Genomic DNA, 13,442 nt, shown 5'->3' on the forward strand with positions numbered 1-13,442 from the left:
AAATGTGATATGGACAGTGCTAAGGCTGCTTTCTACAGTGTGTGCGAGAGAGAGAAGGAGAAAGAGAGAGAGGTAGGGGGTGCAGCTCCAGGCTTTCTGAGTGCGTCTACTCTTCAAGGCCAAAAACACACATGAGGGAGAAGCACGGCTCGCTTCATATTTTTCCCGTCCTGGATATCAATGAGATGTCCTAATAAACAGCCCCCCAAAAGTTACAAATTTCTCGAACTTTATTGATACACTGCACAATCACAACCATCTCGTATTCATCCTGAATTAGAAAAGGTTACAACTACAATGCAACATGCACAAAATTCAGGTAGTATATTCACCCTTAATACAATTATTGACAGAAATCAAGTCTTCATTGATTTTTTGAAGGAAAAGATAAGAAAGAAAATAAAAGAAAAAAGAACTCTAGAAGGCTGACAAAGTCATACTCTTGTATCATGTGATAAATTTTTAAAGCATTTGAACATAGATTTTTTTGAAGGATAATTGTGAGAATGGGCACACCCATTGTCTGACACAGCTATAACGGCACCATTGATAAGTCATAATTTTTTTTTAAATCTAAAGGACTCTGAACTTGACAGATACATTTTCGTACACCCACACATTCCTCACAACTGCACTTTACATGTCACGAAAATTTCTGAATGATTAAAAATGCTCCCTTTAACTAACACAAGGGCAGTTTGTATTATATAGCATTGTTATTATTGATAGCTTTATAAATCTGCCAAATAACGTAGAACGTAGCCTCAAAAGGATGGTCGAGGGTTCGCAATCTTTCTTTCTCCACCCAGTGGTGTGGAGCAACTCTGTGCCTTAAAAAGGGCACCATTGAAAGAAACAAAAAGAAATCTCTTTCAAAATGCTGGAAATTAGGCTTAGCTGACTACTTTCAGGGTAAAGACAATTGCGTCTAATGAAGTCCACTCAACATTTCTTTGGACTCTAAGTATTCTGCACCTGAAGGCTAAATTGAACTAGCTCAGCTCTATCTTTGTTGCCACATCTTTAATTACAAATCTATTTCTTCTTCCTTTCATTTACTTCTCTTAAGTAAGAAATGTGGGAAATGAGACTGGCATTTTTATTTGTTTGCATTTGGTGATCATTAGGCATTCTCCTCATAGGGTCTCTTTTTGAAAATGTTGCCTTCCTACTACACACCTGTGAAGTTTTACTCAAGTGCTCAAACTTATTTGTCTTCAAGTAAAAAGACAGGGAAGCTCTGAATAATAGGAGGGGAGGCAATTGGGTATGAGAGTTTCCAGGATAAGGTCATGTGCAAAATGAAAACAAAAGATTCTTGCTGTTGGAGAGAAAGAAAATAAATGCATTTTTCCAAAAAGAAAAACCTTATGCTGCTTCCCTTAATTCCAAAGGGATTAACATTTGCTTTCGTGTGTGTATTGGTCTGTTTCATTTTGGGCTGGTTTTAGGTAATGCATAGCCAGTTTTTCTTTCTCAAAATCAAAGTCAGTATGAAATTCAGGAAAGATGCCCCACCACCAGATCTTACCTCATCTTAAGCCACTCCTCCCCTCCTTCTACTATGGGCTGGCGACAGCCAACCAACACTTGAATATTCAATGTACAGCCACTCCTGATGCAGCCACAGGGATAAGCTCTCGTCGGGGTTGCCTGCCCACTTTGGGGTTCTCTGCTTTTCTCACGGGATGGTTCTCTCAGCATAAATAGAACTTGCTGACTCCTCTTTGTTGAAGGCAAATTGAGTGAATTGATACAGAAACAGATCCTGAAACCCAGCCTCAGTTTTGAAGTTGCTAGAGTCCCAAAATATTCTTCTCACCCAGGTTTTGAGAACAAACTGCCCAATCTGTGAAATGTATCATCTAGTAAGAGGCATGGATGTAAGAAGAAAGAGGCTTGGGCCTCTTTGTGACAGAAAACCTTACCTTTTCTTCTGTTCGGTGGAGCACAATTGCAGCAGAACAGTCATGTGCAGTACTCTGCATAAAACCTGTGTATGTTTTCACAACCACTTCTCTACATCTCCCCCCTCCCCGAATTAAAGCAAGAACGAGAAAAAACTAAACACGCTTGTTTAGACTTGCAGTTGACTGTATCAGGCACTTGACATTAAACTACTGAAAAACAAGCTTGGCCGGAGCCTTAACACAAGCACTTTCATTGGCATTACTTTGGTGGAAGTGCATATGAACTCTGTTTTGGGAAGGGGAAGGGTTTCAGAGTTCCTACATTGCTAATTCCTCTCACCTAATCTCCTAACAAGCCTCATTTGGCTTCCTTTTCATGTGGAAAACCTGCAAGAGATATACTTGCTCAGACTTGTATGTTTTGTCCTGCCTTGCCCCCACCCCATGCCCACTACTGGCACCCTGAACAAATCTAGCCTGTAGGCCTTCTCCATGTACTCTCCATATGTGAAGTTGGAAAAGTGTGGATATTATCTTGTGTAAGCATTTGTTGTTCTATATGCTTCAAAATGATGGATGGCAGCCACTGTCCCATGAAGCCATCCCCACTAAAGAAACACAAAAACACAGAAGCAGAAATATGTCTGTTGTGAAGAAGTCATTCTCACTCCCAGTGAGTACCCCAGTTGCCTTGGGTTGTATTTACTTTGTTGTCTTTACCCCAGACAGATGAGGATTGACTGTAGCATTTTTCTCCCTCTGAAACGTGGCTGGGATAGGTACCAACTAGAGGGGCATCTTAGTATCCTGTGGGAGGGGGAACAGTAGGGTTCCATAGTGACCCTGGAGCCAGCCTTTTTGGGTTGAGAGGTTCTGATGATCTTGGCCAAAAGAGCATGGACCGTTTCCTGTAGAACAAGTCTTGGAGTGAGGAATAGGTCCAGCTTGTCCATTTCAAGTACTATGTTCTCCAAGACTTTCCACTCTTCACAGCCTTCACATTTATTCCACTCCAAAGTAACAAATTTATTATCAGTAGCATGCTCAGATGACACATTTGATTCTCATACACTATCTGACACCAACTCAACTCCAGATGCTGAAGGTGGTGACAGATCTGAAACGTCTATGTGCAACCTTTAATTCTGATTTTGTGCCTGTTCGTGATCATCCCTGGAACTGGGAATCAATGCGCCACTCCTGGCACATCATTTATGGTTCCCGAATCTGGCTCCTGGCAGCTCACTAGGAAATGCAGATGTCTGTTTACAGCTGGAAAATGTAACATTAATTTCACTCACACCAGCTCTACCTCTTAAGACAGTGCTTAGCATTTAGTGTGCCAAGATCGCCTATGTATGTATGTATATATGTATAGCTATCGCTGTGTATGTTTCCCCATGGCAGAGGTCACACTCATGTGCCTTGATGGACAAAAGCAAAGAGGGCACTGATACTGGAGGAAGAAGACCAGTTAAGCATTAAGGGCACAGAATTCTATGGTGCTCATATTTTTTATTTTTTAGACTGAGGACCTGAAAAGGTTTTCCAACTGAGGCAGGGCAGGTCTGCGATTGATGCTGCATTCTCATCCTCTCTGGGGGTCAGTCCCTGCAGCACACCTGTGTGGTCTGCAATGCCTTTATTTGGAATCCCAGGCAACCTTGCTGGATGAGTCCTTCTTGTCCCAGGAGACAAGGCAGCAAAGGTGGGTCAGCTCTTGTTTGTATGCTGGGTCTGCTTTGAACCTGAAGAGCTGGTGAAGTTCTTCCCCAAAGCCACTGGAGAAGCAGCCTGCATCCGAGGAAACTGTGTCACTGACACTTTCTCCCTTCTGTTTGCAGTGTTGTGTTAATCAAGTGCTTGAAAATTAAGTCAGTTGCTCAAGTGCCCTCAGCATAGAAGAGCTTCCTGAAACAAATACCAGAGTTGTCAATACACCCGCCATGTAATTGGCCTCCATCAGCTTTTTACTGGATAGTTTTCAAACAGATTAAACCAGAACTGGAGCAGAAAGGAGACTCCAGCCGCAGTCATCCCACTCAGGCGGGTGGACTCTTCACTTTGCATTGCAGAGACACATGTGGTTTTTTTCTCTCATGTTCTTGCTGTGAAGGAAAGCCAGCCATAAGTTCCTGACACGCACTTTCTTGAAGGGTTGAGAGAAGCATAAAGGCTGGCACCTTTGTCCTTCAAGTGCAAAAGGAAAACCACAGTGCGAATCAAGACTTTTCTAGGCTGATCTGCTTCCCAAGAAGATGTTTTAGAGAACAGGCTCTCCCGGGAATAGTGAGTGACTGACCATCAGCTTGCTACTCGGCCCATCTGTTAGTGTCTCCTCTGGGTGGATAGGATACCAGATTTTAAAGAGTCCACAACACAGGGTATTGCTTTTTTATGTTGTTAGCCTGTGAGATCGCTGGCTTTCACAGAAGTTGATAGATAATTTTGAAGATGCTAATGTCTGCTGATGGTGTATACATGAATACAGTGGGAGAGATACGATATGATTAGAGATTAATATGGGGATGAATTGATAGTGAGTAGTAGGGAGAGAAATAGAAAGGAGTGTTAGACAATTACATTGATATATTGATAAACAGTAAATAGATTGCTAGAGAGGAAGACAAGTGGGTAGGTAATTGGATGGTGAGATAAATCAGACATTTGAGTAGATGGGTAACTGTATGATTACTTTGATAGACAGCTTGATAAAACCTAAATAAATCAGCCACCTATCAATCACTTTTATGAGCTGAACTTCTCTTTTTAAAAGAGAAGTACTATCTTCAAAATGCCTCCCCCTTTTTTGGTCACTTGACTTGCAAAATTTAGTGTTAGGTTGCAAGCATAGCCCCAAACTTCAAATCCCTGCAGATGGTGGAAGAAATGAGTAGGGTAGAGGGGCTACAGAAGATGGCACAATCATCTGTATTGAAATATATAGATATGGACATAGTAGGACAGTGTCCCAGAAAGAAAAGATGTGAACCCTAATGGAATTAGATAATAATTAACATGGATGGGGGGATATGTACATTGTCATTAGGAAAATAATCGTAGATAATAGGACACTTGGATGTAGCTCTTGCTGTGCACTATGTTATGAGTCAAGTTGTGTCTTCAGGGTGTTTATTGTGAGGCTCAATTTTTGCCCAAATGAAACTTACGTTTTGGTGTGTGTGGCAGGGGATGTTGGTGGGGATGACGAGGAGGAGAGAAGCAGAGGAAAGGGAAGGGTCAAGGTAGCAGGAGCAGACCCCATTTTTGGACACACCAATGAATGATTATCCTACATGTGGTAGAACCCTGCCCACCCCGCCCCCAACCCCACTCATTCAAGCTGGAAATAAAAGCAAACAAACAAACAAACAAATGAACAAAAACAGGAAGAAAACAAATCTAGAAGAAGAACAGAAGAAAACAAACAACAAAAAGAAGCCCAAGCTGGTTTGCTCTCCGCAGTGTAGATTAAAGTCTGTGATATGGAGAAGCAGGTGTTGCTCAGAGGACCTAGGATTTCTTATCAAAACTTGATGAAGAAGTGGGCTAAGAGGGTCCCTGATAGCCAGAGACAAGCCAGTGCTCTGGAGGCCGAGTTTACACCATCAATGACTGCTCCAGGCCCTGTGTAGGAGAGAGAGAGACAGAACCATTAGCATACATCCAAGGACACCATAGTTCTTCCCTGACAAGCAAATACACATACATGCTTCCCACCTTCCACCCTTCCGCTGACCATTCCAAGTCTAGACAAAGGAAAATGCCCATTGGGAGTATTTAGGAACTCGAAGGGGCAAGCTAATGGGATGCCTTGACCAGTGCAGCCTGCTTCGAAAGACTATGCTTAAAAAGTAAATAGGTGAAGCTCAGGCTAGTCATTGAGGTCCGTGGGCCCAAAGGTTAGGGCAACACATGGAAAGGCAGACCTGCTGGCTGTTTTCTAAGCAGTGCCTCTAAATGTGTGCTATACTTGGAGAGTGTCCAGTACAGACAATGAGTCGGGGGGCACAGGGCCAGAGAGACAAGGAGCAGGTGGTGGGGTAGGAAGGGGAGAGGGATGGAGACATAAGTCCAAGTGTTGATGTAGTAGACTCGTCAACCTCAATGCATGCAACCTAGGTGTTGTGGAGGCTCCTCCTGCAGCAGCTGAGGAAGGAAGAAAAATCATCCCCACGGGTTTTAAAGACTGGAATTAGGCTTGTCCCAGCAGACAGTGCTGCCTCGCCAAAGGCCTTGAAGCAGATCAACACGCCCAAAACAGATTGCTCCTGAAGAGTCCACCCAAGGGGCTCTCCCTTGATTTTTTTTCTACCTTCTCTCTCTCTCTGGCCCTTTCCTGTATCCCCACTAAATCATTCAAGGTCCACTGGGAAATAAGTCCCCAGTCTCATGAGTGCTATTCTTCTCCTCTCATCTTCCATGGCTCAAGAAGACAAATCACATGTATTGGTATTATCCCAGCCTGCTGCAAAGGCAGGTGTATCAAATTTGGCCCAGGCGTTCCTCCATCACCTTCATCAGCAAGTGCATAGGGTGGTACGTAAGACCAGGAGCCAGCAGTAAGTGTATCCCAGAAAAAGCAAAATCTATTAATACCAAGGGATTAAAGCCATTGAGAGTCATTTCTATAAAACTGGTGAAGAAGCAAAGGAGATCCAAAGGAGACAGGACACCTCTTCTACCACCTCAAGCCAGGACTTCACAGCTTCTTTGAGAAGCAAATTGGCCGGCTGGAAATAAGCGGAGGTGCAGCAGAACCTCTTTAGACAGGACCAGTTCATTTGGCTTGTCTGTCAACCTTATGGTGAGGATCCATGCCTCGCCCAGGAGGGACTGATAGGAAGATTTTTGGGAAATTCAGGTCTCTCACTTCAGGAATGAATATACAACTGTTCCTCTCCACTAATCTTAACACGAATACCTTTTATTTCTACTTAAAATATACACGCTTTTATGCACTAAAAGTCATATTTGCTTGATAGCTTGAAGTCTGACTCATATTACCCTGCATTTTTGTCAGAGAATATTCACAAAAAAGGGCGGGATCCAGGTTCTAGCGACATGTTAATGTCCCAGAGGAGGCTCCATAGATATTGATGGAAAGTAGCCTGACTGTGGGGCCTCCAGCAATCCTGGCACACATCCCGAGAAATCCTACTGGCCTGCAGAATGCACTCAGCTAGAAATGCTCAGGTTGAAGCTCAAGGTAATTCTCTGCATATTGTCTTTGCAAAAGATGAGTGATTTAGATTTTTAAATAAGTTTATTTACATTTTTAAATAAAAATATGTACATAAAGATACTTTTAAAGAAACATATGGGCAGATTCATAAAGCATGTATGTTTCTTTAAAATTATCTTTTTGTTTATATTTTCTTTAAAAGTATTTTCATGACATATATGGCGTATGTACTAGACTAGTTATTTATGTGTATATGTATATACATATATATGTCTTTGTCTAATTTATTATTTTGAACTTAAGAAACAATTGAAGCCCTGATATGCTCTACTGTAGACAGATAGAAGTCTTGAGTGTAGGAATCATTCTCTCCAAGTTCTACCAGTGAACTGAAACATTCCTGTGGATACCATGCCATCAGCACAAGGTTGAATATAACTAAAGCAAAGAAGAGTGGGGCAATACACACAGAAAGAAGAGCATGGAAGAGTGGGGCTCAGAGAGAGAAGGAGGCAGAATAGCAAAGGGAAGTGAGTGTTTCTGGTGGTGAGCAGCAGTTGCCATCGGATGCTTGGTGCTTACTGGGTGGAGGTTTACAGCCATATTCAGCTTCTGTTGAGTGTTCCCAAGAGTGGAAATGCAAGGGGGACTTAGCAGATATGTAGGCTGCTCAGCCTGCTTAGGGCCATGATGACAACATACATTCACACTGTGCTCTCCATGTGGCAAGCATGATTCTAGATGCTAAACATACAATCAGTCATTTAATCATCACACCAACCCTATGAGCTATGTGCTACTGTCATTCCCACTTTACAAATAGGAAAGCTGGGAACAGAGCAGTTAGACATCTTACCTATGGCCACACAACTTATACACCGTGAGCTGTATTAGAACCAAGTCACTGTCCTCAGAATCTATGCCCATAATTGTTACAAGTCTAGTTCCTCTCTGTAGAAAATGACCATTTGTGCAGGTTTTCCAGGGACCACAATATCATGGTGTGAGAGAAACAACGGACGGGGAATGCAGTGTCTCTGTGTGAATGTGCTGAACGCTAGCTGAGTGACGGTCCCTCTCCGGGCTTTGCTTCTCACATTGCAAATTGAGAAGAGATGGGGTTTGATGACCTGTGAGGTCCTTCTTCTATTAGCTCTCTGAGTTATTACATGAATGGAAATTCTGCATCCAGGTGTTAGGAGAGATAGTTGGTGAGTAGCCAGACAGCCTTCTTCAGTTGAAAGAAAACCATCAACATATGCCTTCTGCACTTCAGAATTCCATCTCCCCTGAGACTGCAAGAGGGCACCAAACACTCTAGACCCTAAAGTTTCCCTTTTGCAGCCCCATTTTCTATGTGGCTTCAGGGAGTTTTATTCTTCAGCAGGTGTGATGAGCACCTGCTTTGTCGTATCAAATGCCGTAGCAATTTATTGCCTAAGTGCCTTTGGTCAATTGGTGTATGAGAAACAGCTGGGCTATTGTGGCCAGAGACTGAATTTAATCCACTATGATACAGAGTGAAGCTAGCATCACTTTCCTCCTACAGATCCTGGGCACACTGGAGACCTGTCATCTGGGCCAAATGCCAATGCGGTGAGGGCTCTGCCGGAGGGCTCTCCAGCTGTGTTTGGAGCGGGTACATCTATGTACCACTCTCTGGACTGGAAGAGTGTGAGACAAAAGCCATGGGCAATGAACTCATTCTTTAATTGCATCTTTGCAGTAGCCCTGTGTAACTGGAAATGAGGAAAAGAAAGTTTCTGGGTTAGTTCTCTCCCACCAGGCTTCTGTATGCTACAGTTGCTCACCTAACTTGGCCAAATGCTTTTCTGCTTTAATATAAAAGTGATGGGTTGCTGCAATTCAAGTAATTTGGTGTGGTCCCATGGCCTCGGGGCTCACATTTGTTCCCACGGGTTACCATGAGGCTGTTGTAAATGTTAGCTCAGCAAAGCTACAGAGCCACCTGTGTGACAGGGGAGGACGCGGTTCTGAAGGAACTCTTCAGGCTGAGCTCAGCAGTGGTAGCACTGAAGCTTGCACACAGGGCTTCAGAGTCAGGTTGAGTACAGTTTTCCTAGAGTTTGGCCTTAGCCGGTAACAGCCGCATGGACTTCTCCAGGTACTTGGTACCCAAGACGATATAATTTTGAATTTCAATACACAGGATCAGAAACCCAAATGTTTGTATTTATTCATTTATTGGTAAAAATTGGAAGAAAGGTGATTCTTCTCTAAAACCTAGAATCCCAGGTTTGGAAATGAGAGGCAGATTTTTCCTTTTTCTTTCTTTTTTTTTTTTTTTTGAGACGGAGTCTCACTCTGCCGCCCGGGCTGGAGTGCAGTGGCTCGATCCTGGCTCACTGCAAGCTCCACCTCCCATGTTCAAGCCATTCTCCTGCCTCAACCGCCCGAGTAGCTGGGACTACAGGTGCCCGCCGCCACACCTGGCTGATTTTTTGTATTTTTAGTAGAGACGGGGTTTCACCGTGTTAGCCAGGATGGTCTCGATCTCCTGACCTCGTGATCCGCCCGCCTTGGCCTCCCAAAGTGCTGGGATTACAAGCATGAGCCACCGAGCCCGGCTGAGAGGCAGATTTTTAATGGCATGTTCTATTCCAGAAAACTGATGCTAAAATACACCCGGATGAAAGCCCAGGGGTTTGGAAGAAAGGCGAAGGGGCAGACTTACTGGAAGCATCACTGAGAAAACATCCCTAGGGACCTCAGGAACGGTTCTCTACGCTCCCCCGGGGTAAGGTCGCTCATCGCGCTCTGGCAGCATCCGAGTTGGACCAATTCGGGTTTAAATTCTGACCCTGTGGGTTGCCAGCTCTGTGATCTTAGGCAAGATACTTTGTTTTCTCACTGAAAATAGGCGTGATGACGCTGAGTTTGCAGGATTGGTTGAAGGATGAATGTAATCAGTACAGTGCCTGGTACAAAGTAGTCATGTGATCATGGTAACTGCTGTTGGAACACGGCTCACACACCTTCCCTTTCCCTTTCTTAGTGGAGACGAATACTAGCTTGTTTAGATCGTTCCAAAATATGTTGAACCTGGGGTGAGGTATTGGTAGGGGAGTGAGTAAAGAGGTGAGATAGCTTAAGGTTGGAGTGTTTGCAGCTGAGAGAGATCACTGGCTGTGAGGGCTGTAGAGGATGTGGGGCATTGAGCAGGGCACTGGGAGCCAGCCACAGCCAAGCTTCCTGGCTAGGTCAAAGGGTAATGTGTCCATCCCGCAATGGAGACGGGCCCCAAGCCAGCCTTGGAAAAGTTGCAGTCTTTCATTCGACATACATGAATTGATCCCTGCCATGCACTAGGCTCTGCTTTCAGAAAGACAGACAGACACAGTCTCTACCTTCAAAAAGCACAAACTTTAGGAGGAGCTAGCATATCCTCCGTCCTTGACTAAATAAATAAACAAATAAACAGAAAAAAAATTTTTTTTTAAACCATCACAGATTCTGGGAAGAAAGCCATTTGGAACAAATAACCCTAAATCCCTTTCATCTCAGGAACATCCTGCCTGTTGGATAGTCTTAAGAGGATTGATTTTAAGAGTCAGAACTGAATTTGAATTCTGGCTCTGCTACCCACCAGCAGGAAGACTTTGGACAAGACAGCCGACTTCTCTGAAACAGTTTCTTTTATGTATAAAATGTGGAAGGGGTAGTTCTATCTACCCTTGCAGGGTCGCTCTCAGAATAAGTTAAGATGGTGTCTGCAATCATCAAGTACAGAGTAAAGGATGATGAAATATTAGGCGAGCTGGAATTAAGGCAAGAATTGCTAATCCATGAAACGGCATCTTGTGTGGGGGTTCTGCTTTTAAAGAAAGAGGTGTTCTGGAGTACTAGGTTCTCAAAGGTTACTCTCCAACACCAGCTGAAAGCAACCTTGGCTCCGCCTCGTAACTGGGTGACCTTGTCCCTTCTGGAAAGGCCTGAAGTGGCTGCTAACCACAGGTAAAAGCTTCCTAACGAATGCCAGCTATTCTGAGGAAGTGTATTCAGCAGCCCAGTACTTTCTGTGGGCAAATGCCACATTTAAGGACTCTTTCTCTATTTATGGTTAACAATGATTCAATTGAACTAGAATGGCTGCTACAAATATCAGGCTTAATTAAATATTTTCAGGGATAAATGGAAAGTGAGAACATGTAATTATGCCCTTTACCATTATTCCAGCACCTCCTCCTTCACCCTTTTTAAGGTTAAAAATTAATGGCTTCTTCATGCCTGAAGTTAAGCATCTTTAAAAATACAAGCTGAAATGAAGATGCCAAGCCACAAAATAAACTGTGAGTGACAACACAGTGACAACAACAAAATACTTTGGGGACAGGTATACAGACAAATAAGATTTCCTTCAGAATACAGAAAGAATAGTTAGAGACCAAATATGGTTAAGAGACAAGTTTCAGAAACGGCAAAGGGATCCATTTGTGTGGCCATTATGGCCACAGCAGGTCCATGTGGCTACAAGGGAAGCTCAGTAGGGGTAAGACACATAACAACAACAACAACAACAACAACAACAACAACAAAATGAACAAATAAAAATTCTACTTTTGAGAAGCTACTTATCTTGGTAAATTGTTAGGTTTGTGCAAAAGTCATCATGGATTTTGCCATTACTTTTAATGGCAAAAAACGTGATGCTTTTGTATCAACCTAATGAAATACTGAACATTAGATTTTTTTGTTTGTTTATTTGTTTGTTTTTTAGAGAGTGTGATCTCGGCTCACTGCAACCTCTGCCTTTCAGGTTCAAGTGATTCTGCTGCCTCAGCCTCCCAAGTAGCTGGGATTATGGGCATGCACCACCACGTCTGGCTAATTTTTGTATTTTTGTAGAGATGGGGTTTCACCATGTTGCCAAGGCTGTTCTTGAACTGCTAGCCTCAAGTGACCCACTCGCCTCAGCCTCCCAAAATGCTGGAATTACAGGCGTGAGCCACCACGCCGAAAATCTAGTGGCCTAAACATTAGATTTTTAAGAAGAAAATTTGGTTGAAGGCTTAAAACAGAATAAAACCACACCTACCACATAAGAACTGGGAACTTCAAGCCTGGCCATCCTGGCACAAAGGTTTTACTGCTGCATTCAGGGGTAGCTCAACACCCTCTTGAGTGGGAGGTGTTGACAATCACAGTACCCAAACTCAGCACAGAGCTCTCAGAAAAAATATAGAAACTTCCTGCTGAGATCTTGCCTCATGAGAGATTTTGAAGCTTAAAAATGTAGTGTATATAACAAGCCATGAAGGTATTGGAATGTGTCACTGGTTTTCTTTTCCATGATTGTAATGAAAATATGACATCGATCTCCAGCAACCATAAACTATATAGCTGAAATTCTACTAAAATGGCAGATGGTAGGGTGATCACACTAAAAAAGAAAAGAAAAGAAAAAAAGCCCATAGGCAAGTTGAGCTTGTTGATAGCAAACAGTGAGATTTATGAAATATCTGAAGTCTAAGAAGATATGGTTTTGTTCTGAAATTTGGATAGGTTTTGTAAGTATGATTATGAACTGCGTGACCTTCCTAATGAGGAACCAAAAGGATAATGATGTTCTTGGTGATTAAAAGAGGAGCGAAGAAATCTAATTAGATGATGTATGTGTTACACTTGTTGGTGAAACATAAAGCTATTTTTAGAGGCGCTGGCTGATGAAGGCGCACCACTTCCCTTCAAAGGGAACTTTTCCTCCATTGAGTTTAATTACAGCGGCAAACGTGGCACTGTATTGTTTCACAAGTAAGATCAACCAACAAGGCTCTGCAGCACAACTAAGACCAGTTGATAAAGAGGCAACCATCTTTGTTCTGTTCTCCTTAACACACCCTGTTTTGTGCTTACCACAAAAACAAAAGCTTAAGAAGTTAATATCAGAAGTTAATTCAAATCTGTCAGCTCATCACAAACCTGAAAGAGACAAGACTTGAGTCGATGTTGAACCATAAGCTCTGTGTCTGTGCTGACATCAGCACACCCTGAACGCTCAGTGTTAAATTCTAAATGCTTAGGCTAATAGCCAGATGTCAATGATTCAGAGCGAGGAGGGCGGGGTACGAGCCAACGACAAGGAACCTCATCAAGAATGAAATGGGAAATGTCTGCAGTTTTTTTCTAATATGTTGACATTTTGCAGGTTGGGGGAAAATACAAATGATTACGCTGCTGTCATCAGCCAAAAGCAATGGTGTTTCTCTCTGACTCATTCCCTTCCCACCTGGATTTAAATTGTGGATTTGAAAAATAAAAACCATACACGTTATCAGCAGGAAACGGACAAATATGTACAGCTTTTGATGTCTCTGCAAGAAGATATC

General features: G+C 43.0%; 1 protein-coding gene across 9 annotated transcripts in view; it reads right to left on the bottom strand.

The window, feature by feature from the left end:
- Nucleotides 1-212: 212 nt before the first annotated feature.
- The window catches only part of OPCML (opioid binding protein/cell adhesion molecule like), a 1,155,658-nt gene continuing 1,142,428 nt past the window's right edge, over nt 213-13,442 (bottom strand). For all 9 annotated transcript variants that reach the window (XM_074015669.1, XM_074015668.1, XM_005580196.4 and 6 more), the window contains one exon: nt 213-5,537. In XM_074015669.1, the coding sequence (XP_073871770.1) occupies nt 5,437-5,537 (101 nt within the window). In that variant the 3' untranslated portion in view covers nt 213-5,436. The remainder of the gene's footprint in view (nt 5,538-13,442) is intronic.

Source organism: Macaca fascicularis, chromosome 14 (assembly GCF_037993035.2).
Source record: "Macaca fascicularis isolate 582-1 chromosome 14, T2T-MFA8v1.1".
In the NCBI taxonomy this organism is placed as follows: Eukaryota; Metazoa; Chordata; class Mammalia; order Primates; family Cercopithecidae; genus Macaca; species Macaca fascicularis.